The sequence below is a fragment of the Acinonyx jubatus genome, chromosome B3, assembly GCF_027475565.1.
Source record: "Acinonyx jubatus isolate Ajub_Pintada_27869175 chromosome B3, VMU_Ajub_asm_v1.0, whole genome shotgun sequence".
Classification (NCBI taxonomy): Eukaryota; Metazoa; Chordata; class Mammalia; order Carnivora; family Felidae; genus Acinonyx; species Acinonyx jubatus.
This window is the reverse complement of record NC_069386.1, coordinates 44,767,944-44,795,224: the sequence shown is the minus strand read 5'-3', so window position 1 is coordinate 44,795,224 and position 27,281 is coordinate 44,767,944. Positions and strand designations below refer to the sequence as shown.

At 42.9% G+C, this 27,281-nt stretch overlaps 1 protein-coding gene across 2 annotated transcripts; it reads left to right on the top strand.

The window, feature by feature from the left end:
* On the top strand, positions 1–25,426 carry CCNB2 (cyclin B2). Of its 2 annotated transcripts, none has more exons than XM_027067381.2 (9): positions 1–195; positions 3,257–3,385; positions 3,490–3,600; positions 15,786–15,956; positions 16,060–16,218; positions 18,093–18,329; positions 18,633–18,773; positions 23,475–23,585; positions 25,248–25,426. In XM_027067381.2, the coding sequence occupies exons 1-9, from the start codon at positions 172–174 to the stop codon at positions 25,377–25,379; spliced, it is 1,215 nt and encodes a 404-aa protein (XP_026923182.1). In that variant the 5' UTR covers positions 1–171; the 3' UTR covers positions 25,380–25,426. The 2 variants fall into 2 exon arrangements, with proteins under 2 accessions (XP_026923182.1, XP_014926385.1); XM_015070899.3 differs by lacking the exon at positions 25,248–25,426 and adding an exon at positions 24,671–24,950 and having other exon boundaries at positions 3–195.
* The last annotated feature ends 1,855 nt before the right edge of the window (positions 25,427–27,281 follow it).

Below are 27,281 nucleotides of genomic sequence, written 5' to 3'. Positions count from 1 at the left end.
GGGGGCGCGAGCAGCGCGGTATTTGAATCCCGTAACAAGGAGACATTGCGAAGATCCTAAGCAGAGCAGGCTGGAGTGCAGAGCTAACGGCGCCGCGGAAGCTTCTGTCCACAATCTCCGGTCCTCGTCCCTCCCTGGGTCGGGCTGGCACTCTTGCCTGTCCCTTCTCCCATGGCGCTACTCCGACGCCCGACGGTGAGTGGGCCCAGCCGACTCCTTCTCCCCCCACCACCCTCCCCACTGACCAGGGGCTTTGGCGGAGCAGCCTCCTCACCCGCCTCTAGCTGCCCCCTCTCTTCTACGCAGGGCTTCTTCCTCCCAACCGCCGCTCCGCTTTCCCGTTCTGTCGGGTTACCTTTTTTCCCCGCGGCCCAGGCCTGCGGCCTGTCCTCTTTTCGGGCCTCTCCCCTCCTGGGATCCGCTCAGGGTTCCCCGCTTTCGCCCTGGCCAGTCCCAGCCCTAGGGTGGGGAAAGTGTAGGAAAGCGCCTCGTAGGTGGCACCTGTCAAGTGAGCCTTTCCAGCACTGGACTTCTCAGCGAGCGATCCCGTAGTGCTCTTTGTTGTTAGAGTGATAGCTAAATAAATGTTGTTGTAATTGCCTTCCCTGTTCTCAAACTCCGTGGTGGGGATGGAGAGCACTGGAAGAAACGCTGTAGGTAGTAAAGTGTTCTGAATGTTTGATCAAGTAACAGTTAAGGATTTTTCACATTTCGCTCTAAGTTTCCCATTTATTTCTGCATAGGAAGTCTCCCAGGCTAAGTTCACTAACGTACAGATTTGTCCCTTTCAAAAATTCAATTTCTTCAATCAAGTGTAGAAGAGATTTTACATTTAATGTAGAACAATATGGCAGACAGAGAGAAGGGTCCAGATTCATTTATTTCATCTTTGCAAAAATCCAAGTGTTAATGGTGTTTTGGGGATATATATATATATATATATATATATATATATATATATGTTTGTTTTGTTTTGTTTTGTTTTGTTTTCCTGTGGGCTTGACTTGTACTTGATCTGTTTTTCCTTTGCTGAAAAATAGAGGGCCCTGACACACCTGAGTTCTATCTTCCTGGCTATAAGGCTGGTTAAAAGCTGCCAGTTTTCTCCTCCATATGGATTTAAACTTAGATTACACATAAGCATTAAAATTTCAAATACTTTTTAAAATTGGCAGTTACTGCTGGAAAAAATTGAAGAGTGTGCTTTTGAGAATCCTAAAAATTGAATGAATACAATCAGTACTTAATTCCTATCCTTTTGTGGATGTAAGTTAAACTGACAAGTAATTTTTGTCTAATCTGTCCCATGAAGTTCTTCCATAGTCAGATTCTTGTTCTTAAATGTTTATTTATTTATTTTCAGAGAGAGAGAGCATGAGAACATGTGAGCACAAGTAGGGCAGGGGCAGAGAGAGACAAAAAGAGAAAAAGAATCCCAAGGAGGCTCCCCACTGTCAGTACAGAGACCTCGGTGGCTCCCTCCCACCAACCTTCAGATCATGACCTGAGCCAAAATCAAGAGTCCCATGTTTAACCTACTGGGCCACCCAGGCGCCCCCATAGTCAAATTCTTTCTATTCAGGGAAGGCTTGAGTTTTCTTCTGCCCCTCTGTTCTGGTAGGTCCATTCTGTCCATTGTGGAAGGCCCATTCAAATCTCCTGTTGGGAGATTTTTTTAGGATTGAAAAATTTAGGACCCACAGTTTTTAGGGATAGGACATGCTGTTTTTTTTCTCATGAAACGTTCACTTCTATAATAAACTTGTCTGTATGAATTGTTTTTTCTGGCAAGTTTTGTTTCTAAACATACTCTGTCTAAAGCAGGTTAAGGTCATCCAATGGTTTTTTATTTCATACCATTTCAACTTTGTCTGAATTTTAGAGTAAAATTATTTTACCTCTGAAAACTATTTCTAAATACTCTTTTAAGTATTTATTTCTACTGTTTATTTTTGAGAGAGAGAGACAGAGTGTGAGCGGGGCAGGTGCAGAGAAGGAGAGGGAGAGGGAGACACAGAATCCAAAGCAGGCTCAGGGTTCTGAGCTGTCAACACAGAGAGAGAGCGAGAGAGCGAGCACGTGAGAGCAGGGTAGGGGCAGAGAGAGGGGGACACACGGAGCCCAATGTGGGGCTTAAACTCATGAATTGTCAGCTCATGACCTGAGCCAAAGTTGGACACTTAAGGGACTGTGCCATCCAGATGCCCTCTAAATATTCTATTCTATTCTATTCTATTCTATTCTATTCTATTCTATTCTATTCTATTCTATTTATTTATTTACATTTATTTATTTTTGAGAGACAGAGAGAGACAGAGTACAAGTGAGGGATGGGCAGAGAGAAGAAGACACAGAATCCGAAGCAGGCTCCAGGCTCCGAGCTGTCAGCATAGAGCCACACCCGGGGCTTGAACCCACAAACCGTGAGATCATGACCTGAGCTGCAGTCGGATGCTCAACGGACTGAGCCACCCAGGTCCCCCAAGATGCCCCCTAAATATTCTTAATATAAGAGTGTCCCTGCTATGGCAGCCTCATTTTAAAAGGCAGTATCTCTAAAGATCATGTCAATAGGAGCACTTCTTATTTGTAGAATGGCATAAAAATCAAAGCTAGTTTAGGTTTTAAACACTTGGACCTATTAAAGCTTTTAAATAGTGTTTTAATTGTGCTTGTTATTAATCTCTCTAAAGTTGTTAAGTAGATGGGTAGTATACGGAGATCTCTAATAAGTGGGTGCTATGTGAGAAATAATCCCTTATCTGTAAACTTTTTTTTTAAATGTTTGTTTATTTTTGAGAGAGAGAGAGAGAGAGAGAGAGAGAGACAGACAGAGAGAGACCGAGCATGAGTGGGGGAGGGGCAGAGAGAGGGAGACACAGAATCCAAAGCAGGCTCCAGGCTCTGAGCTGTCAGCACAGAGCCTGACACGGGGCTCGAACCCATGAACTGTGAGATCATGCCCTGAGCCAAAGTGGGACACTTAACCTACTGAGCCACCCAGGCACCCCCCTTAAACTCTTAATGAGAGTATTTTACAGATAAGCTGGGTAAGTGATTTGCCTAATTAAGAGTGATGTGATCAATCACTCAGCATTTTTAGACTTTCTAAAATGTAGCTTCTCCCTCTTACAATAGATATCCACGAATTCACCTTTCCCAAATCAGTTCTGCATTTGGTACCTGACACGAGCAAAGTATTGTAAGTTGTCTTCACTTCTCATTAACTCTTTTTTTCTCTCCCCTCTTTTTTTAGGTGTCCACTGATTTGGAGAATGTAGACACGGGAGTTAATTCTAAAGCTAAGAGTCATGTGACAATGAGGCGGGCAGTTTTAGAAGAAATTGGAAATAGAGTTACGACCAGACCTCCACACATAGCTAAGGTAATAGCCATGAAGATTGTCCATGTGTACACTAGGCTGATTGTGTATAGCTCTGAGGAACACCACTGACTTTCTTGCCCTGTTACATTTCTTTTCCCTTGTAGAAAACTCAGAACACCAAAATACCTGTTCAACCCACCAAAACAAATGTCAACAAACAACTGAAACCCACTGCTTCCGTGAAACCAGTACAGATGGAAATGTTGGCTCCAAAGGTGGGACGGTTTGTATTTACACATGTACTTAATGAAATAGCTTGTTTTCGGCTAGACTGCAAAGGCGCCGTTGTCATCACCGCCATTTTTGAAGAACATTCATAACTAGAGCTCTCCTTTGAAACAGCAGAGTACAAAATGAGCATACCCATCCTTTTAGTGATGGCACCTTAATGTTATTCATAACAAAATTTTGCACCGTTTCCCCACATTTTATATATCTCCCTAATCTCATTTGAAGTGAGGGATTCCTCTGCCTTTTTCTCTTCCTCCTTTGCAGAGGAGATGCAGATGTGGACTTCTTATAAAATCATTCAATTTTGGCCGCTTGCATACTCGTTCATACCGTAATGGTCCCCTTACTGCGTTTCTTTTGACCATTTTCCTGCAAGGGGGTCATTTTATACTCTCGCATAAATGTTGACTGCAGTACAGTATGAAACTTTTGTCATATACTGTATTCAATGTAACTAGCAATAAGGCAGCAGAGGAAGGGGTCTCTGTCTGCAGACAGCTTGACCTAGAATGAAACAAAGCATTCCTAAGCTTACTTTTGTGTGGAAAAGCAAAGAGCTGTCCATAAGTGCTTTGAAGTGACAAAAAATACACCAATACCAGTTGTGGGCACCTTCCAACGTTCTGAAAAATCACTGATTTCTGCTAAGCACCACAGCCTGAAACCGAACATCTGAGCATGGGAGACCATCATCCACAATCCTGTAGGGAGTGAGAGAGACGAGAACCATTGGCTCAGTTGTGATCATGTGATGTTCAGCACCACGTGGTACTCGTATTGCAAGACATCGCTCATTTATCAAGTTAAAATTTATTAGAAATGTTTGCTCATCTTGCAGAACATTGGCAGAACAAGTTACTCGCAGTCCAAGGTTTTACTCTATATATAATATACAGTAATAACATTTATAACATTGTTTGAAAATTTTCAAAATAACACATTGGATATATTTGAGAAATATATGTATTGACCACTTAATAAACACATCCAGTAGTGTTAAGGCTGATAAAGAGATATCTTGCCTTGATATCTCTCTTATCCAGAAGGAGCATATGTATACCTAAAATTAAATTAGTAATCCCAGGGAATGATGCCAGATGCCCCTGGGCAATGGATGATTGAGCATCAAATGTCTGGGGTAGATGGAAGTACCATCTTTCAGAAGGCGCTTGTACAGGAGGGAGAGAACACTAAGGGATGGAGTGGTTGGAGGAAACTTCATAGGTGGGATTTTTAAGGATAGGGAGATGCTAATAGTAAAGAGCACCTTATAGGGAACAAAGCACAACAAGAATCAAGGCACCAAAGCAGAAATAGGCCTATAATTTTGTCCTGTGGGTAAAGAGCACATCTAAGCTGGGTCAGAAGATTTGTGTGAGTAAGCAGAAAATAAAGTTGGGAAAAAGGTTGCATTTGGATTTGAAAGCCTTGGAACTTGGATTTTATCCCATTAGGCAGTGAGGGAAGTTTTGAGGAGGTGGGAAATGATGAAAGCAGTGTAGACTGGCCATGGAAGGGACATAAATTAGGAGGTATTGCAGTTGTCCATGCTAGAGCTGATGAGGGTCTTGAACTAGCTCAGATCACCCCTAAGCACTCACCCATATATGCCAGTGTCTGTAGGTGCTAAGAAACAACATTGAATATGTTGGGGTGTACCCGCTCCTTTCAGGGACATCGTGCTGTATTTAGAAGGAATTCTTTAGCTGTGTTGCTTGGTGTAAAGGAATAAGAATAAGTAATAATTTAAAAAATGGGAAAGTCAGGAAAGGGAGGGGAAGTTCTGGGGAAGGCGGCTCATTTGGCTTTAGATTTGTTGAGGTGACAGAAACATCCGCCGGGAAATGCAGTCAGAAATACACCAGCAACATCTGAAGGAGAGGGGCCAACTTGTGAGCCTTCTCCTTGCAGGTGATGGTTGCAAGCATGTTGCTATTAGAAAGCCAGGAGAGAGCATCAGATCAAGAGCTAAAGCTCGGCACAAATACTCAAGACTGACCTTCCTTTCATAGGCCTTTCCTTGAAGGTTTCTAGTGACATCCTAGATGCTAAACCCAAAGCAGCTTTTCAGCCTTATCTCCAGACCATTATGCAGCATTTTATATGGGTGGCTGTTTGAATGTGGTTCCTCCCACCTGTCAGGAAGGCAATTTGTCAGTGTTATTTCAAATGGTTATTCTCCATACCTGTTTTTAAAATTTATCCTAAGAAAATGATTAGAGGGACACCAAGGACTTTTCATTAGTTCTGAAATGAATATCTCTTATATAATAGGGAAATATTAGGAGATCAGTTAAAGTTATTTATTTATTTATATTCAAGTAAATTAACAGAGTGTTACATTAGTATCAGATGTACCATATAGTGATTCAACAATTCCATACATTAGTCAGTGCTCCTCATGATATGTGTACCCTTAATTCCCTTCACCTATTTCACCCATCCCCCACCCACTTCCCCTCTAGCAACTACCAGTTTGTTCTCTATACTTAAAAGCCTGTTTTTTGTTTGTGTGTCTCTTTTTTGTTTTTCCCTTATTTACTTATTTACTTACTTATTTAGTAATCTCTACATCCAACATGGGACTTGACTCACAACTCCAAGATCAAGAGTCACATGCTCTTCTGACTGAGCCAGCCACATGCTCCATATCTTTTTTCTTTGTTCGTTTGTTTTGTTTTTCTTTTCTTTTTTTTTTAAATTTTTTTAAATGTTTGTTTATTTTCGAGAGAGACGGTGAGCGGTGGAGGGGCAAATAGAGAGGGAGACATAGAATCCGAAGCAGGCTCCAGGCTCTGAACTGTCAGCACAGAGTCCTAGGTGGGGCTCGAACCCACGAACCTCTGAGATCATGACCTGAACCGAAGTCGGCCGCTTGACCGACTGAGCCACCCAGGTGCTTCTCTTTCGTTTCTTAAAATCTGCGTATTAGTGAAATCACATGGTATTTGCCTTTCTCTCACTTCCTTCTTTTAGCATTAGACCCTCTAGTTCCATCCATGTTCTTCCAAATAGCAACGTTTTATTCTTTTTTGTTTTTTATGGCTGAGTAATGTTCCTATGTGTGTCAGGGGTGTGTGTGTGTGTGTGTGTGTGTGTATTTGTATTTGTGTGTGTACACCACATCTGTATCCATTCATCTATGGATGGACATGTGGGTTGCTTCCATATCTTGGCTATTGTAAATAATGTTGCAGTGAACGTAGGGGTGCATGGGACACCTGGGTGTCTCGGTTAAGCAACCGACTCTTGATTTCAGCTCCAGTCATGATCTCATGGTTTGTGGATTCAAGTCCCAAGGCGGGCTCCATACGGATGTGCAGAGCCTGTTTGATATTTTTCTCTCTGTCTCTCTCTCTCTCTCTCTCTGACCCTCCCCCCTCTCAAAAATAAACAAACAAATAAATAAGCTTTAAACATAGGGGTACACATATCTTTTCATTTTCTTTGGGTAAATATCCAGTAGTTCCATTACTGGATCAGCTTAAATGCCTTTTGCCCTTAGCAAAGTGTCAACACTGAGGCAGCTGAGCTCCCAGAGGAAGGTCACTCTGCCTGTCTCAAGGACTTGTCAATGTGCTGTAAGTTGTAAGGAAATTTAATTTTCTTCTTTTGTCTTTATATCCCACATCATTCCCCCTGAACAGTTTTGACCCTTAAATCTTTAAGGTTGCTAAGGGTGGAAGGTCTTATCTTCTGTAACTTCTTCCTCCTGAATGAGTAACATAGAGATGTCCTTACCTATGGGTCAACAGTGGTCAATTGGGGATATATATATGTATATATATATATATGGCAGAGGCCTTTGAATCCAAGGGAGACCACATGTATGGATCTTCTGAGTGGAAAGGATCAGTTTATTTCAGGTGTATCTCTAAACATAGTCTGTATTTAGTAAGTTGACCTCCCTTCATCCATTGGTAGCCTTTGGGTCTCTAAGACATTCTGGACCTGATGTAGAGTCATTACTGTCAGGGACTGTCGCATAGTAAGTTTTGAGGCTTCTTCGACCTCAAAATTGAGGTTAAAGCCTCTATTTGCAATTGGACATCAAAAGAGGTAGTCCCTGGGACAAATGTGACTAAGGAATAAAACCATCAAGAAGCCTTCTTTGTTTGAGGCCCAGCCTTAACAGTATCCTAATTATGAGGAATCATTGCTAGAGTTTCCTCTAGCAGTGTAGGCTTAGGAGGAGGAATGGGCCTATTCAGACGATCATCATCCACTATGTCCAGAGGAGATTTATTAACCTGGTTGGTGGTTAGACACATTCTGCAAGAGGCCCTAAGGTCCAGCTCCTGATTTAGGGCCATAAAAGCCTGGACACAGGGGGCTTCAGTCCATTTGTCCTGCTTCTTGCATAAGAGATATAACCAATAGATCCTACTAAGGCCATGGAGTGTTACAGAATATCAGTCCTTTCCTAAATTTTGCAATCTGAATTGTTTCCAGTGGGTTAAAAGGCATTCCAAGAGCATCCTTGGGGACTGAAGAAGCTCCCATGCTCCTAGAAAAGCAAAGAGGGTCCACTACCAAAATTTCCCCCTGACTCCCAGGTGGCATCCCACGCAAGATATGTCAAAGGTTCTGGGTGTCCAAAGTGACCTACGGCATCCCTGGAATGAAAATTGCTATTGATTACCATACTCCTTTGCCTTGAAGGCAGTGCTGCCCTAAAAAGCCCTGTGAAAGGCCCTGTGGAAGTGATGCTAGTGTCCTCTGCTTCCCCATTGCCTCTTAGGCTACAAATGGGTGCCTGGCATATGGACCACAATACTGTGCCATGCCTTGAAAGCTGTGCCTTAAAGAACATGCCGTGAAGGCCATGCTTCAGTTGACCTTGCCTTGACAAGAATGCTGTGAAGGCCCTGCTTTAGTTTGACTTGCCTTGAGGAACCTGCCGCTTTTAACCCATGAAAAGCACTAAAGTTTTACAAGGGGAAATTACCCAGTTTTGTAGTTCAAGTAGTTAGTTGGGAGAACAGTAAAGAAAGAAATCCATCATGGTCTAAGCGACATTCCAACACATGGAGTCTTTACACCCAACTTCTCCAGGAGACAGTCCTCAGTTGGTCTTTAATTCAATCGGGTACTGGTTTCGGCTGGCTCTGAGTGGACATTTTGCAGCCAGACCAGAGATACGGAGATATGGAGAAGATCACATGAGACCAGTGAGGAGGGAACCTCACACAGGAGTCTTAAGATGGCAGCCATGCTAGTCGCTTGGGTGGCTGTCCCGTGCCCAAGACAGGCAGCTTTGCATAAGGACAGAAATAAAGAGAGGGCATCAAGTTTCTGGGTCTTATTACCATTCCAGCCATGGTACTAACTTCCAGCCAAAAGGCAGGCTTTCTCCTCCCTGTAGAGTAGCCACGGGCTAGAGGATTGCAGCCTGAGTAATTGACTTGAAAGTGTTCCAATAAGACTATGCTCTTTGAAAAGCCCCTGAAATGAAAGTAAAGGAAAAGAGAAAATACCAAGTTGGTACTGAGGCTCAGAGTCCAGATGAGAAGGCTCAGTCCCATGTTGGACACCAAATGATGTGAAAAATGGGATTAGGAGACCAAGAAAGAATTTTTGAGACATTTTTGGTGCAAAAAGGTGGTTTTATTAAACCACCACAGGACCTGTGGGCAGGAAGAGCTGCACTGGGGATGCGACCGGGGAAAGATTATATGCTTGCAAGTTGGGAGGGGGTTAGGGATAGGGTAAGTCTGTATGGCTTTAAGGACCTTGAGGGACTAGTTGCTGTTAGGGAAAGGTCATTCATTACTACTTAGTAAAAAGTTCAGTTATGAGACCCTTCAGATGTATGTCAGAGGGCCATAAACTTGGAGTGTGTATGATTGCCAACATATATCTTGTTGGGCGGGGGTAGAGATAAAGGAATTTCTACATGTTAAAGTAGATTTATGGGTTCCTAGGAGGTTGGGCTAAGATTGCCTTTTGCCCTTAGCAAAGTGTCAACATCAAGGCTGCTGAGTTTGCAGACGAAGGTCACTCTGCCTATCTCAAGGACTTGTCAATGTGCTGTAAGTTGAAAGGAAATTTAATTTTCTTCTTTTGCCTTTGTTTGCCACATCAGTTATTTTTGCGTATGATGTTTGGCTTAAAATTTTCAGTCTTTTCACCATAGGTACATATTAATCTTTCAGTTGGAGAAGAAGGGAAATTAAAAGAAAAAAACCAAAAATGTTATGAACAAAACAGAGGAGAAATTTCTTCCTATGACCTCTGCAACTCCACTCTTTCTGAGTTACCCTGCATTTCCTTGGTGACTCCTTTTGCTCTAGCTTCCTGACAAAATTGAGGCCACTGTGTTTCACATAAAGAATTATGGACCTGTAACTCAGTTGATACAGATATCACTTCTGTGGCTAAAATGTGCTTCTCGTTTTATTAGATGTCAGGGATTAATGAACAATACTTACTTCCAATTCAAATAGACGTTTCTCTGAGAAATGTAATGTAGAAGAGATGATTAAGTCCACAGTTTAGGGGGAGTCCCCTCATGCTGGCAGATGAGCCTCTCTGCCTGCCTGGCTCTGATCAGCCTTTTGGCTTTTACTTGTCATCTGCTGTATCTGCAGTCATTGCTGCTCCTTTATAGCCAGTCCCTGGAGGTGTGGAAATTCCAGTTGAGCACAGGGTTCTAGCAGCAGTGAGCCCTGGAAAATTTATAAGCCATGTGCTCATGAAAGCAGATGTTCCCAGCCAAATCCATACTGTCCTCTGCAAAACTGGAGGGCAGGTTTCTTTCCTCGTAGCAGATGAAGCAACTGAATCACAAAGGGCTCTGGCTGAGAACTTGAAAGTGTTTCCGCTGTTCACAGGTGTTTGCAGAAGCTTATTATCCTGCAATTTTGGGAGAAAACAGTGTTTTTGTTGTTGCTGTTTTATTTTATTTTTTTGCTGACCAAAGAGGCTTTGGCAAATACTGAGCTGTGTGAAAGGAAGAAGGCTTTGTCCTAGCCACATTGTTTGCTGAGTACTGGGGAAACCAGTTGAATGAGCCACCAGCTCTGTCCAAAAGGAGCCCCAGTCAATTGGAGGAATGTCAGAGCACACATTAAAACAGGGTGTAGCAGAGATAGATGCACACTGAGGAGAGCTGCTGGGGAGTCAGAGTTAGAAATTCAGATGAGGTTTTAGACTTACGATTTGATGTAAACACTAAATTCAGTAGTAGTTACGGGTCGCTCTGATTGGATGGGGGTGCCATCAAACATGGGACATTTGGGTGGGGGCTGGTGGCATGGGTGGTGAAAGAATTCACCCAAGGCAGAACAAAAGAGAGAAAAGTTTATTAAATACACCACAAGGGAGGGGCGCCTGGGTGGCTGAGTCAGTTAAGCGCCCAGCTCTTGATTTTGGCTCTTGATCTCAGGGGTTGTGAGTTCAGTCCCCACACTGGGCTCTGTGCTGACAGTGTGGAGCCTGCTTGGGATTCACTCTCTCCCTCTCTCTCTGCCCCTCCCCCACTTGCACTCTCCCTCTCTCTCTCAAACTAAATAAATAAACTTAAAAAAAAATTTAAAAAAACACACTGCAAGGGAGCAGTTGGGCAGGGCAGCAAAGGAGAGACTGTCTGTGGGGAGGTGATGGTGAGGGGCCACAGTTAAAGGGCGGAGTGAGGGAGTATGGGACTTTTGGAATTTTCCCTTTTTTGGTAATCTTAGGAACTGTGCCTGGTTGTAACTGGTCATTTAGAGCCTATGGTGAGTTGCTTAATGAGCCCCTTTCCATTGCTTGTGTGCACTCAGCTTGGTGGTCACTGTGGGCCCTTTTACCTTGATCAAGTTTCATTGCTCAAGCCTGTTGCATAAAAGTGGCCTCTACAATAGTCAGTATTCAGCTATGAGAATGTTTTATGGCTTAACTATCCTTAATACAAAAACAAGATATAAAAGGGAAATAAGCACAACTATTCACATTTTTTTAAACGAAGAGTGCCTTTTTAGGTGCCTGACTGGCTTAGTCAGTGGAGTGTGTGAGTCTTGATCTCAGGGTTGGAGATTCAGGCCCCATTTGGGTGTAGAGTTTACTTAAAAACAAAATTTTTATTTTTTTTTATTTAAAAAAAAATTTTTTTTAACGTTTATTTATTTTTGAGACAGAGAGAGACAGAGCATGAACGGGGGAGGGTCAGAGAGAGAGGGAGACACAGAATCGGAAACAGGCTCCAGGCTCTGAGCAGTCAGCACAGAGCCCGACGTGGGGCTCGAACTCACACACCGCTAGATCGTGACCTGAGCCGAAGTCGGACGCTTAACTGACTGAGCCACGCAGGTGCCCCCAAAATTTTTATTTTTATTTATTTTTTTAGTTTTTATTTGAGAGACAGAGCAAGCATGAGTGGGGGAGAAGGAGAGAGAGAGAGAGAAAGAGAGAGAGAGAGAGAGAATATCTCAAGTAGGCTCCAAGCTCAGCACAGAGGTCAGTGCGGGGCTCGATCCCACGGCCCTGGGATCATGACCTGAGCCTAAATCAAGAGTTGGTCGCTCAACCGACTGAGCCATCCAGGTGCCCCAATAAATAAAATCTTAAAAAAAAAAAAAGTGCTTTTTATTTTTAATAACACAAGAAACATAGTCATAACAGCAAAATACTACAGAAATACATCAGGTATATAGAATAAAAGCTCATTTTGGGGGTGCCAGTTAAGTGTCCAACTCTTGATTTCAGCTCAGGTCATGATTTCATGGCTCATGAGATGGAGCTCCAGGTTGGGCTCTGTATTGGCAGTGCAGATCCTGTTTGGGACTCTCTCTCTCTGCCCTTCCCCCGCTCATGTGTGTGCTCACACTCTATCAAAAAATAAATAATATAAAATAAGCATTGAAAAAAAGTTCATTCTTACTATCCCTGCCCTCCAAATTCCAGTTCAGTGTATTCCCTAAAGCTATTCCCAGTACTTGATTTTGCCTTTCTGCAATTGTGTGTGCCTTTGTGTGTAGAAGTACACACTTACTGCTACAAATCATGAGCTGTCTAATCGGAAGCATCAGTTTTTCTGGGAGTCCTTTCTTGTACTTAATTGACATTGTTTATCATAAATTTAATAAATAAGGGAAGTCTGTTTTATCAAAACTCATGCAAACACCTACACATTTGCATGTTGATAGTAATACATTCTGTCAACAAACCCACCTCAGTAGTAGTAGAATTTCAGTGGCCTTTACTCAGACTGTCTACTACAGGAGCTTCTCAAGTTCAGCAAAATCTCACATCTTTATTATTTTTGATATGACTTTTCAGTTGTCTCTGGCAACTGACAGAACTCATTCATTAATGTAATTTGAAGATTTTTATTCTCAGACTACTTTTGTCATACAAAAGTTTGTGATGGTTAGTTAACTAGTTTCTTAGTTTTTTAGTTCTTTTTTTTAATGTTTTTTTTTTTCTTTTTGAGAGAGAGAGAGAAATGAGTGGGGGAGAGTCAGAGAGAGAGGGAGACACAGAATCTGAAGCAGGATCCAGGCTCTCAGCTGTCAGTACAGAGCCTGACACAGGGCTTAAAGCTATGAACTGCAAGATCATGACCTGAGCTGAAGTTGGAGGCTCAACTGACTGAGTCACCCAGGCGCCCCAGCTTTTTAGTTTTTTAGGACGTAGGATTACATAGTTGGCCCCTAGAGCTTAGGCTACTGTCTGCACAGGATTTTATAATTAAATTTTGTTGGAGTCCAAAAGGAATGCTTTCAAGAAATTCTAAATTAAGGGCCAGAGCAATTAGCCATCCTGGTGGCTTTGGGATATGGCTAAACTCAGGGGTAGTTCTGAATAGACACAGAAACATTTCAGGCTGCTAAGGCAGCACACACAGTGCATGACTTTAATCTCTGCCTCCTTAAACCAGCCTCCTAGTACTGACTGCACTTCCCTGAGAGAGAGTGATGAACCTTGTCCTTGAAACATAAACATATCCTTGAACTTAACCAAGCTGTGTGTGCTTATTAAAATGCCCATCTGGGGGTGCCTGGGTGGCTCAGTCGGTTGGGTGACTGACTTCAGCTCAGGTCATGATCTCGAGAACAGTGAGTTCCAGCCCCACGTCGGGCTCTGTGCTGACAGCTCAGAGTCCGGAGCCTGTTTCAGATTCTGTGTCTCCCTCTTTCTGACCCTCCCCTGTTCATGCTCTGTCTCTCTGTCTCAAAAATAAATAAATGTTAAAAAAAAAAAAATGCCCATCTGTTCCTAGCTACTCTTTTTTTTTTTTTTTTTTGATAGAGCGTGCCTGCATGTGTGAGCAGGGCAGGGGCAGAGGGAGAAGAAGAGAGAGAATCCTAAGTAGGCTCCATACCCAACACAGGGCCTGACATGGGGCTCGATCTCACAACTGTGTGATCACGACCTGGACCAAAATCATGAGTTGGATGCTTAACTGACTAAGCCACCCAAACACCCCAACACCTGTTTTTTTTTTTTTTTTTTTAAGATTTTATTTTTAAGTAATCTCTACACCCAACAGGGGGCTCGAACCCCCAACCCCAATTTCAAGAGTCTGTTGCTCCACCAACTGAGCCAGCCAGGTGCCTCTGATTCTAGCCACTCTTGCTCCATTCCTTCAGTGGGTTCACTTCCCTTCGGGTAAAATCTAAACTCCTTAGCAAGGTTCTTGCTCACCTTTCCAGCCCATCTTCTCTCACATCATGCACTACCTCCCACCATTCCAAATCAGCGTGTACTTCCCAAGACTTGCCTTTATTTCTTGGCTTCCTCTGGGACTTTGTACTTGTCTACCTTTTGCCTATTCATTTGCCTTGAGGTCTCATCTTCTCTGGTAACCTTATCTAGGTTTTTCCCTGGTACCCCAAGTAGCTCTTATTCATTCTAGTCCCTTGAGGTTCTTAAATTCTTGAATAAGTGGCATGCATACCTGCATAACTTGCTCAGCTGACCCTTCCTCAGTTTAAGAACTTTGGTGTTTGAGGGAAGGATGTGATCTGAACTGCTATCAATATTTTCCTGCTGCTGCTGTTATTGTTTTATCCTTCTCTAAGACTGGAAACTATAATCACTGAGCTTTAATATAAATTAAAATGGTTTGTTTATTATACATCCTTCTTTTTCTATATTTTATTTCTTTAATACCCAGTCTTTATAGTCTAGCAGTCCTGTTAGGTTTTACTTTGAGAAGTACCTCTTATTCTTTTGAAAAGTAATGGTTTATTTATACTTCATTACCAAATGCTTGTTTTTAACTTACTTTATAAATTTTTAATTTGTGTGACTTTAATAGCCACCCAGTCAGCATAAGAAAATACTGGGTGTGTGCTTACTCAGTCTTTGCTTCCTCCTCCTATTTTATTCATAGGCTGGAATGTGCTTTTCTGCTTTTTAGTTGCCAGTTTCTCAATTTAGAATAAATTAGTTTATGAGAGGAAATCTTTATACTCGCAGAAGAGGCTACAGCTGAGGTGAACTATCAGCTCTAAGAGTCTCTTAACCCAGGTGTCTAAGTTTCTTTCATTGCTTAAATATTTAGTGAGCACCTAGTATGTGTCAGGGATGATATAGGTATTTGAGATACCTTAGGGACCAGAATCAGTTTAAATAAATGTAAGCTTATAGAGCTTACACTCTAGCAGACATAGACAGAAAATAATATACATCATATATTAGTAAACTCCATAATCTGTTAGAAGGTTATAGGTTCTATGGGGAAAAACACAGTAAGAGGAATGAAATGTGGTGGGGGTGGTGATAGGTGGCAGACAGTGATTTAAAATGGGGGGTCAGGATATACCTAATTGAGAAGGTAACTTTTAAACTAAAAGTTTACCCACAGGGGTGCAGGGACAAGAGCTTCTGTGAAGAGGGAGCCCACTTGCAGTGAGGGAGGCTGCAGTGAAGCAAACCAAGGGCAGGGAAATAGGAGGCGGTCAGCAGAGGAAGAGGATAAAGCCAGATCATGCAGGCCCACAGGCCATGGTGAGGACTTAAGGTTTTCACTTGGAGTGAAATTACAGAACTTTAAACAGAGGAGTATATCCCTAAAAACTTCATCTACTACATCTTGAGTTAGTCACCTCTTACTCTGAAATTTGTTTGTTTTGGCTTTCACGTATTTTAAAAATGCATATGCTACTTTTAAAACCAGTTGCCTCTGCATGTATTTGGCTATGATTAATGATTAAGGCTATTGCACATTAATTTGTCCATGTAGGGTCCTGCTCCCCCAGCGGAGGATATCTCCATGAAGGAAGAGAACCTCTGCCAAGCTTTCTCTGATGCCTTGCTCTGCAAAATCGAGGATATTGATAATGAGGACTGGGAGAACCCTCAGCTCTGCAGCGACTACGTTAAGGACATCTACCAGTATCTAAGGCAGCTTGAGGTGAGTGGGCCTCTGGGTGTTGGTCGTGCAAGCAATGTGGAATTCACCACACAGCTGGGAAGGAAATGAGGTCAGCTTTTTAAACTTTTCATTCCGTCACCAGGTTCTGCAATCCATAAATCCACGCTTCTTAGATGGAAGGGAGATAAACGGACGCATGCGCGCCATCCTGGTGGACTGGCTGGTGCAAGTCCACTCCAAGTTTAGGCTGCTGCAGGAGACCCTGTACATGTGCGTCGCCATCATGGATCGATTTTTACAGGTGAGTGTGGCTTCAGGGACTGTAGCAATGCGCACTGGAATTGCATTGTGCAATACCAAAGGGTGGTACCTTGAAGAAAAGACCCAAAGTCACTTTGTGAGAAACCGAGGAACTTCATGTGCCAGAAGGGAAAGTAGCCAAGTGTGTCAGACCTCTGGTGATGCTGACCAGTGCTGGGCGTTTGTGTCAGGTCAGCCTGCGGAGAAATGCTGGGGGCCCCAGGGAGGGAGACGCTGCATTGCCAGTCATCCATCAGAGGAAACATACCAACAGGAGGTCTGAAGGTCAGCCCAAGCCTGTGGTGCCTTTGCATCTTGGTTTTCCGGGTCTGCTTAATCGATTTTGTAATTTGGTGCTCTCTGTTGTTAAGTTTCCTCATCTGAAAAATGAGGAATTTAGCTAGAGAATGTTGCAGTATCCAGCCAGCTGTTGCATGAATCGCTGTAGAAAGGAGAGGAGGCAGAATTTTTTAAAGGGGGATTGGGAGTATGTGTGGGGAGTATACTGAGTTATGGAGGTCTAAAGCAGAGGAATGTAAGAAATTAAGCTGAGAGGCAGGAGTGGTCATCAAAATAGGACACATCACCTGGTGTCCTAAAACCCTAACCAGTTAGAGGAAATGCCAGATAGAAAGCACTAGTGTTATCCATCAGGCAGTAGCCCTACTGCAGATAAGGATTTATGTATTTAAAGTTGACATTTATGATATAACTCAAGTACAAATTCTGCCCAACAATACAGTAATAATTGTGTTTATTATAATGATGACCCTGAGATACCACCAAATCCTACGAAACCATAGATTCAGTGGTTTGCATTATACATTCCTCATGGGGTAGGAAAGTAGTCAGATTTTAGGTGGATTTTAAAAAATGAGAGTTGAAGCAAGAAAAGCGAAATCCCAGTTTAAAAGAAAAAGAAGGGACGCCTGGGTGGCTCAGTCGGTCGAGGGTCCGACTTTGGCTCAGGTCATGATCTCGTGGCTCCCTCAGTTCGAGCCGCATGTCAGGCTCTGTGCTGATAGCTCAGAACCTGGAGCCTGCTCTGGATTCTGTGTCCTCCCTCTCTCTCTCTCTGCCCCTCCTTTGCTCATGTTCTGTCTCTCTCTGTCTCAAAAATAAATAAATGTAAAAAAAAAACCAACAAAAAAAACTTTAAAAGAAAAAAAATGAAGGGAAACACTCAGACCCTGGACTGAGATTTTCCCTGACTCTGAAGCATCTTTGAAGATACCTCAGGTTGAATAATGAACGTACTTTTGGTAATGAATGATTAAGGAAATGTTTGAGATAGCCCCTTCCACATCCCTAGGCATCCATTATTTAAGCCTGCTTTTTGGCTTGACCTTATCTTGATGCAGACTGTGTGGAGTGCCATGTTGGGACTTCCCCCAGATGCTCAAGCCAGGATGATGAGACTGGAGCACAGACCAGGAGCTTGGTTCTCAGGCTTATTTCTTCCCTACTGAGAAGTTGAGTGAACTTGGGCTAGTGTCTGAATTTCTTCTTAGCCCATCTCTTTGTATGTGGAGAAAAATACATATACTTCCTGGGATTTTTGCAAGGATTCAGTGAGGTGATTACTGAAATCTTTGCACTGTGCTCGGCACAGAGTGAATACTCAGTAATCTCTACACCCACTGTGGGGCTTGAACCCACAACCCTGAAATCAAGAGTCACATGCTCCACCTAGTGAGCCAGCCAGGAGCCCCTGATGGTACCTGCAATTAATACACAGGTTACCTGTGCTCGTAAGAGGGGGATGAGGAGAGATGATGTGTACTTCTGCAGGACGTGATTCGCTCTCACTTTCTTCCCCCCAGTGCCCCAGTCCTCTGGTCAGACATGACTTTTGACACCTTCTTCTTCAATTAGGTTCAACCGGTTTCTCGTAAGAAGCTTCAACTGGTTGGGATTACGGCTCTGCTCTTGGCTTCCAAATATGAAGAGATGTTTTCTCCAAATATCGAAGACTTTGTTTACATCACAGACAATGCTTATACAAGCTCCCAAATCCGAGAAATGGAAACATTGATTTTGAAAGAACTGAAATTTGAGTTGGGTCGACCTTTGCCACTGCACTTCTTAAGGCGGGCCTCAAAAGCTGGGGAGGTAAGTGCCTCCGATTCCATATGAGACTTTATTTTCCCCCTGTTGTCTTATGCTAGAAACATTGATCCAATTAAAGGAAAACTTAAAAATTTATAGAAAACATGTTCTCATTAAGTCCTAATGTTTTATCTCCTCAATTCTTAAAAGACCTCATGCTCTGTGTTTTTAATATACTGTGGAATAGGGCACTTGCTGGGAAGGACGAGTGAATTGAGTGGATTTCAGCTCCTAGGCCTTCACCTGTGATTTTGCAAGACAGTGATAATAGCTGTGCTTCTTCCTCTCTGGGCTATTCAATCCTAGGTCGATGTGGAACAGCATACTTTAGCCAAATACCTGATGGAGCTGACTCTCATTGACTATGACATGGTGCATTATCACCCTTCGAAGGTGGCAGCGGCTGCATCCTGCCTGTCCCAGAAAGTTATAGGCCAAGGAAAATGGGTGAGTGTTGCGTTAAGAAGAAATTAGGTTATATTTTAGACCCTCTGGATATGAAAGGTCTTACCGTTTTCACCACAGTGTTGTTAAAGCAATTGTTAAAATCCAGAAGCCTAAAAGAAAGCTGCTTGGAATGCTTCAGACGTAGACTAGGTAAGCACACCATGGCACCCAGGTGCTAACTATACAGTTGTGAAGGCTGTGCATGGCTGCCTACAACTGGTATGCTAAGGTTTCTGGGATCTTTGGTTAAATGAAACCAGCAAGGCGTCAAGCATCTAAGACAAAAGCAGGGCCAAGGCCCAACTGATTGAGCCAGTAAAGGTAAAAAGGAGCCACTTTTAGGTTTATACAAGTAGTCAAAGCTGCCAGCAATTGTGGTCCTTATCTCACGCACCAAAAGGGACAAGAACCAAAACGAAAGGGGCCAGGTGACTGCAGTGGGAGTCGTGGGATACCCTTTTGTGAAGGAGCCAACTCTAGACTGGTACTAAGCAGTTTTATCATCTGTAGTTGTGCCCCAAGAGCAGCAGAACAAAAGCCTCCTCAGAGCCCAGGTGTTAAGAAACGGTCTCAAGATAGCCTCTCAGGGGAGATATGGAGGAGGGTGGGAGCCGCTCTTCCCAGCCTCCCTCCCCTCACATTCCAGGAGGATCACCAAGCGTTCTGCCAAGACACATCAGCTGGGCTTCAGGCCTTTGCCTGGCCCTATGTGGCTGCCTGCAAGCTTGCCAGGACACCATGGCAGGGCTGTCCCTCCACACATTTGATGTAAGAAAGAAGGGGAATAAGAGAGAGAGAGTACATATGTGTGCTTAGGTATTTCCTAATTAAAAAAAAAAAAAAAATACAGGAAGAATAGACCAGAAACTAATGGAAATGATACCTGTGGGGTTGGGTGGGAACAGGGTAGAAGGCTGGGGATGGGAGCAAGACTTGTGGTTGTAATTTTTTATCAGCTGTATACAATATAATGTAACTTTTTTGACTTCTGAACAATATGAGTGCTTATGCAAACCCTAACTGGAATTACACAGAAACGACAATGTCACCATATATCAAACTGGTAATAGAACACTGAGGGAAGAATTACTTTATCTGGTTAGATAAAACAAAGAACCAAAAGAGGTAACATACTTAAAGTTTACTTGGGAGATGTATTGTTAATAGTAATCTGTTATTATAATTGTGAAACTATTTAGGATTATTAGGGTAAAACAAACATTCAATGTTATTAAGGACTAAAATTTTCACAATAAGAAGAGGGATAATATTAACAATTAAAAACAAAGGAAAACCCCTATGACGTTAAATCTATTTTGGAAATATCGGTAAATTAATCATGAGAGGGCCCGGAAACAGTGATAACCCAGTAGCAATGATCATACCTAGTGCCCACATAATGGATACTAAGTACCATTACCCGCTAGGAACTAGGCCACCTTTGAGAGATAGCTGCTCTCAGGGTTGGGGGAGAAGAAGTATAAGGTGAGCCTAGATCAGTTTGTAATAGACACCAAGCAAATTCTCAAGGATCAGTGGGGGTCACGTGAAAAGGACATAGGAAATGGCTTGAAAGGGCTCTTACTGGCTAAGTCTGAGCATTGTAAAGAATAGTGACAGGGGCGCCTGGGTGGCTCAGTCAGTTAAGCATCTGACTTCGGTTCAGGTCATGATATTGCAGTTTGTGAGTTCGAGGCCCACGTCGGGCTCTGTGCTGACAGCTCAGAGCCTGGAGCCTGCTTTGGATTCTGAGTCTCCCTCTCTCTCTGCCCTTCCCCTGCTTGTGCTCTGTCTCTCTCTGTCTCTCAGAAATGAATAAATGTAAAAAAAAAAAAAAAAAAAAAAAAGAGTGACAGTAATAGATTGTAACGCATTTTTAAAAAATGTTTATTTGTTGAGAGAGAGAGATGGAGGATGAGGCAGGCTCTGTGCTGACAACAGAGAGCCTAATAACAGGGCTCAAACTCATAAACTGTGATATGACCTGAGCTGAAGTCAGACACTTAACCAACTGAGCCACCAGGCGCCCTGATTGTAACACATTTTTAAAAATCCATGCATTTATAATGATACAAAAGAAAGAATGGAAGAGGGGCTCTTTATTATTATTATTATTTTTTAATCAGGATACCAGCTATTTAAAGCAGAAAGAATGGTAGAGTTAGATATCAAATTTTAGGGGCGCCTGGGTGGCTCAGTTGATGAAGCCTCTGACCCTTGGTTTTGGCTCAGGTTGTGATCCCACAGTTCTTGAGATGAGCTCCTGTATCGGGCTCTGCACTGACAGCACGGAGCCTGCTTAGGAATCTCTCTCTCCCCCCTTGCCTGCTCGTGCGTACATACACTCTCTCAAAATACATATTAAAATAAATAATAAATAAAATTTTAACCCCTAATGTAAAAACTGATTCAAGTGAGGATCAACTGATGCTCATATCATTAGGTGAGGTAATTTTGGAGGACGAGTCACATGGTCTCAAAATATCACCTCATAGGTATGTAATAATGCTGAAGAAAAACTGTACCTTTATGATAGGGGGTCTGCAAATTACCACCTTAACCTGGTGATCAAGCTTGGCATCACCAGTGGTAGGAGCACCTGACTTGACCTATGTTCTGGTGCATTATCAGAAGTAATGCATTATCATCTCCATGAAATTCATGCCCCAGATGTTTGACACGAATCCAGTCATCAGGAAACACTCAGATTTAAATGTGGGATGTCCTAAAAGTAACTGGCCTAGGGCCTTCAAGTTGTCATTTAAAGCCAAGAAAATAGGAGTTGTTTTAAGTAAAAAACCCCCCAAAGATCAGATATACTGCATGTACCTTAATTGGACCTGGATCTAAAAAGACAAATCTATGAAAGATATTTTTGGAACAGTTGGAGAAATTTGAATATAGACTGTATTCTAGATGATACTATGGAAATGTTGATTTTTTTATGTGAAAAGCTTTGTGTCTAGATAGGAAAACACTATTTAGGGGATGTTTCTGAAGCATTTAGAAGTGATGTGTAATGGTGTCTGCAACTCATTGTCACATAGTTCAAAAATTGTGTGTTAATACATACATACACAATTCTTGCTAAACCATTTGCAACTGAGTTAGCTGCAGACACCATGAGAGAGAAAACGAGAAAGTGGCAAAATGTTAATAGGCGAATCTGCACAAAAGATGTACAGATGTTCATTATATTATCTCATTTTTTCTGAAATAATTTGAAATTTTTTGAAATAAAAAACTTGAGGCAACAAGGCTGCTGATACATGGATGATACAGGGTCCTGGTACCAGTGGCTCATTTTAGCTAAATTACTTTCCTCTGGGACATGTCTTCTTTGGGCTCTGAACCTACTAGCACTAGGTCTCCTCGTTTTCTGGGAATTGACTTGAAAATGCCGGTGGTTGTGTGTTATTTCAGAATTGATCTTGCTTTGTTCTTTTTTTCTTTAAATTATTTTAGGATTGGGGCACGTGGCAGCCTCCATGGGTACAGCATGAGACTCTTGATCTCAGAGTTGTGGGTTCAAGCCCCACATTGGGCAAGGAGCCTACCTTAAATTAATAAAAAAAAAAAATACGTTAGGAATAAGATTAAATTGTGTTTGGGGTGCCTGGATGGCCCAGTTAGTTGAGCATCTGACTCTTGATTTCAGCTCAGGTCATGATTCCAGGATTGTGGGATTGAGCCCTGTGTCAGGTTCTACGCTGAGAGTGGAGCCTGCTTAAGATTCTCTCTCTCTGCCCCTCTCCCCTGCTCACGTGCACTCCCTCTCTCTCTCTTAAAAAAAAAAAAAAGTAAGAAAGAAAAAGATTAAATTATGATTTATCTTCCCAATTAGATTGTGCATATGAGACAGATGTACTTCAGCTTTTAGAATTTTATCACAGAACTGAAATAAAGTTAGGTTACCTATCTTCACACATGATAGATCTTACTGTCAATCAACAACTGTCCTTTTGCTTGACCTTTGTTCTCCAGGAGGCTAGGTCGCAAAGCCTCTACCCCTAGAGGCTTCTCTGCTCTCTGTTCTCCAGTGCTTAACTACACAGTGCCCAACGAGAGAATCCCGGGCAGTCTTTAATTCTTCTGGATTTTGTAGATTAGATTGCTGCCCATGGCCTAATTTATTCTTAATAATGAACCTCTTTCCCTAACAATATGGGTATCAGCTCTGTCCAGCTCCCCACCAGCCACTGTCCAGTAGGGCTTTGATTGGGACAGGGGGGGCGGTGGTGGTGGTGGTATGTGTGAGATGTGCTTGTCCCAGGTCTCTGCCATTACTCTGAAAGGGGCTTTCCTTTGCTGGGTTTTATTTTTACTCTGCCCCACTTTCCGTCCCCCCACCCGCACCCCGGTGTGGTGATAGAAGCATGAAAGCTTTGTTACTTGGAGTACCCTACATACCCCTGCAACCTTTTTAAAAATAATAATAATTATGGGAACTTTGTCACTTGATTTAGCTGAAGTTGCACAGTGTCTTAATTTAGTCTTGCTCAGAGCCAGAGTCATCTTGCATTTACTGGCTGCTTTGCTGGTACAATGGTAGTGTTTAGGGCTGTTACTGAATTTTACGAAAGTAAGAATATCATTGTATAGCTTTTATGCAAGTGATAAGTGATGTTAGCATGTATAAGATGTGCTCTTCTAAAGAAGCGGAGGCTTTATCTTGCACCTTCTCTCTTCATTGTGTTCCAGAACTTAAAACAGCAGTATTACACTGGATACACAGAGAATGAAGTATTGGAAGTCATGCAGCACATGGCCAAAAATGTCGTGAAAGTTAACGAAAACTTAACGAAATTCATCGTAAGTACTCCTCCCTCAACCGTGGAAAGCATTAGATTATGGGTTTTGTGAATGAGAGTATGTGTACGTATGTGCGTTTGCGTTTTCATGTAAACGTAATATTGGCATATGTGAGAGTCTATTTTAGCACGAACTCTTTTCTAGTCCAGCAGGGGATGGAGCATACTGATGTATCCGAAAAGCAGACTTTCTTCAAAACCAAGTAGCTAGGCTAACCAGGTCCAGGCCCCAGGTAGTCAGCCAGATGGCCATTCAGTGTGTCTCCCCACCTTGTCCCAGCATCCTGGGCAGGGCACTCAGCATCAGGGAAGGCGCTCCCCATGTCCTCTGGAACAGCAAGGGCTCCGTGAAGACTCGGGTTTTGGGGTGGTATCACTCAGGGCCTTTGACCAGGATCTTTTGGGACAGTGACCAAATCATGGTGAAGAGGGAGGGGCAAGAAGCCCATTCAGAAAGCCTCCTCGGGGTCTGGTATCTGTCTCTGTGGGGCCCACCTGAGAGGAGGAGTCAGAGGAGATTGGGTGCTGTCCTGTGCTTGTGTGATGCCGAGTATCACCACAGGTGTGGTGACAAAGAGCAAGGCATTTGTGCCAAGCATGTAGTTTCCTTGCATGTAGTTTCTGTATGATTTAGCACACCATGGAAGTGTGACATGTTTTCAGTCCTTAGGGTATTGTTGTCTGGGACCCGCTAAGCACTGGTTGCCACTTGCTTTTATTGCCACTTGTTGCTGCCGGTCCTGGCAGACGTGTTCTGTCATGATGGTGCTTAGGTATGATAAACACAGCTCCTACCTCCCAACCCTCTGGCAACATAGGAGAGAGGGACTGCTCCTTGGACCTTGACACCATTTATTCCTCCATCACCTGTGCTACCAGCTGGGCTTTATCCATTGCTAGGTATGGAAGGAAATTGTCGGGTGCAACACATTATGACCTCAGAGCTCTAGCTGGCTTCAGTGATTCAGCATCATCGCACTAGTTGGAGATTGTGGGTCTGGCCCTTAAATACTTGTGAATTAGACTAGGAACATGGTATAAGGTAGGGGGTCCTGATGCGTGCTTAATCACAGATGACTTCTGCAGGCCATCAAGAATAAGTATGCAAGCCGCAAACTCCTGAAGATCAGCACGATTCCTCAGCTGAACTCAAAAGCCATCCAAGAGCTTGCGTCCCCTCTGATGGGACGGTCCTAGGCTGCCATGGCCCTCGGGGAAGAGTGCTTCATTTGTGTGCTTTGACTTGCTGATTTGGAACTCTTCACTTTGTACATAGTCGTCTGGTCTATTTCATGAAACCTTTTCTTAGACCTATTTTCTAAATGTATATTGAGGAAAAATAAAGCTATTAATTTTTCTTCAGGTATCCTATGTGTATTTATTTGTGTGTTCTATAGTGGAAAGAAGTCAGTGGAAGCTTGGGTTGACTAATTTCTTTTTGAGCTACTATGAGAAGTATGTAAATTATTGCCTTTATGGCTTTGGGAAAGATCTTCCTGCCACTTTCTCAAATGGAAAAAACTAGAACTTGGCTTCAGTGAATGCTAACCCATTCTTAAACTTCTGAGATATAAAAAGATTCATGATGAAATTTGAAAACGGGAGGATAACTATGACCATTCCTTTTCAGAATGTACTCAACTATTTTCTCATTCCTATACAGGAACGCCTGGCCCACTGGGTTGAGGGCTACCAGAAGCAGCCCTCACAGTATGCCTCTCCTTCAAAGGCATGGTGGGGACCAGGAATGTCAGTCCTAAGGGGCCACCACTGGAAAACAAAAACGGGTCTGTGACACCTTGTTAATGTTGAAACTTGGAATGCATTTTCCTATTTCATGGGTTACTATTTGTTGTTTTTTTTTTTGGCGGGCAGTTGATCACATTTAGCATTATTCTCTAAGTGTGAATGCATTCGCAGTCTCCAACCACTAAAAACAAAACCAAAACACATAAAATAAATGAGTGTCTTACAGCAACAACTTCCCAAACTATTAGCTCAGCACATGTTAATTGCTTTTTGAGAAAAAGGAGCTAGTCAAATACATTCGGGAAACATTGCAAACACATTACGGTTCATAAAGGCTCAGAGAAGCTTTGCAGTAAACTCTTAACTCCGCCGTTCCCCAGTCCAGAGTGTGGTAAATGCTGCCTTCTGCGTGACAGTGAGATGTGCACGTGCTGGTTCTGAGACTCAGCTGTGGCTTCTGGCTGCCTGGGAGGCGAGCCTGGCTGGCTCCAGCTAGTGCTCACTTCCCACCCCTCTCCCTAGGCAGGCCGGGCCGCCTAAGTAAGTCTTTATGTGCGTGAGCACTTGGAGGAATGGGAGTCTTCTGTGTTAAAGTCCTAGTGTAAAGCTTTAGAAGTATCTCTCTTTGAGTGAGACTCGTTCCCATGGCAGCCTTAGGCTGACTTGGGTCACACATGTGAATAGTAATGAAGTGAGACCCTGCGAGGAAGCTTTCGCTTCCCAGGGATGCTTGAGCTCCAGCTTCTCGTCAAGAAGAGATGGGTTTTGTAGACTATTCTGAGACATTTTATAGCTTCTTTATTACGTATTTTGCTTAGTTAAATATTAAATACCCCGACTCAGGAAATTCCTATTTACAGGATGTCATAAAAAAAGACCTTTAAGATCCTTCCTATGTGCCATAGCAGGCATCCAAAACTAAAGTGTTATGAAATAAGAAATTACTACTGTAAAAGTACAAATCATAATATAAAAGCATTGCAACTAGAAAATGAGGTGATGGAACCATAGTATTTGAAGAGCACAGATGCTGAAGCTGCATCGCATGGGTCTGAGTCTACTTAGCAACTATGATCTCTGTGCCTTGTTTTTGTGTCTGTTACATGGGGGTAAGAGCATCTACCTCATAGTGTTGTAGTGCAAAGTAAAGTATGCCAAGCCCTTAGCAGTGTCTGGATGTGCTTGAATGTTAGTGGCTATTATTATAAGGAGGTGGTGGTCTTGGAATGAGATGGACATTGGGCATTGAAAGATATGTTAGGCACAGCTCTTGCCTGTCAAAGCAATTTACAGGGGCATTTGGGTGGTTCACTCGGAAGCATCTGACTCTTGATTTCGGCTCAGGTTATGATCTCATTGTTTGTGGAATTGAGCCCCATGTCAGGTTCTGTGCTGACAGCATGGTTTCTGCCTGGGATTCTCTCCCCTCTCTCTCTACCTCTCCCCTGCTCGTGTGCCTGCTGTCTCTGAGAGAGAGAGAGTTTACAAATTTATAGCTGTTGAGTCCTGTTTGTGAGTTTTTCTTTTTTCTTAATTTTGGTTTTTGATTTTTGAGAAAAAGATATTGGAAGTTGAAAGGTTGACAATTAGACTATCAAGCTCTTTGTTATTTGCTTGATTGAAGACAAAGATGAAAAGCATGGGTATTGGGTCAGATCAGGGGTCAATTGATGGGTTCCTCTACTTCAGAGCTGCATGACCTTGGGCAAGGTAGTGAACTGCACTGATCCTTCTCATTTGCTAAGTGGTTTTAGAGTAGTTCATGCTGGTTAGAGGGGGCGGGTGCAGTACTGTAGGCAGGAAAGACATCAAGTAGTTGGTAAGAGTAAAAATAAGTTCCTAAATTCAGGAGCAACTGTGAAGACCAGCTAGGCCTCTGGAACGACATAAAACAAGGCAGGAAACGGAGTGATGTTGCAGAATGGCTCCCACTCTTTGACCATAAAAG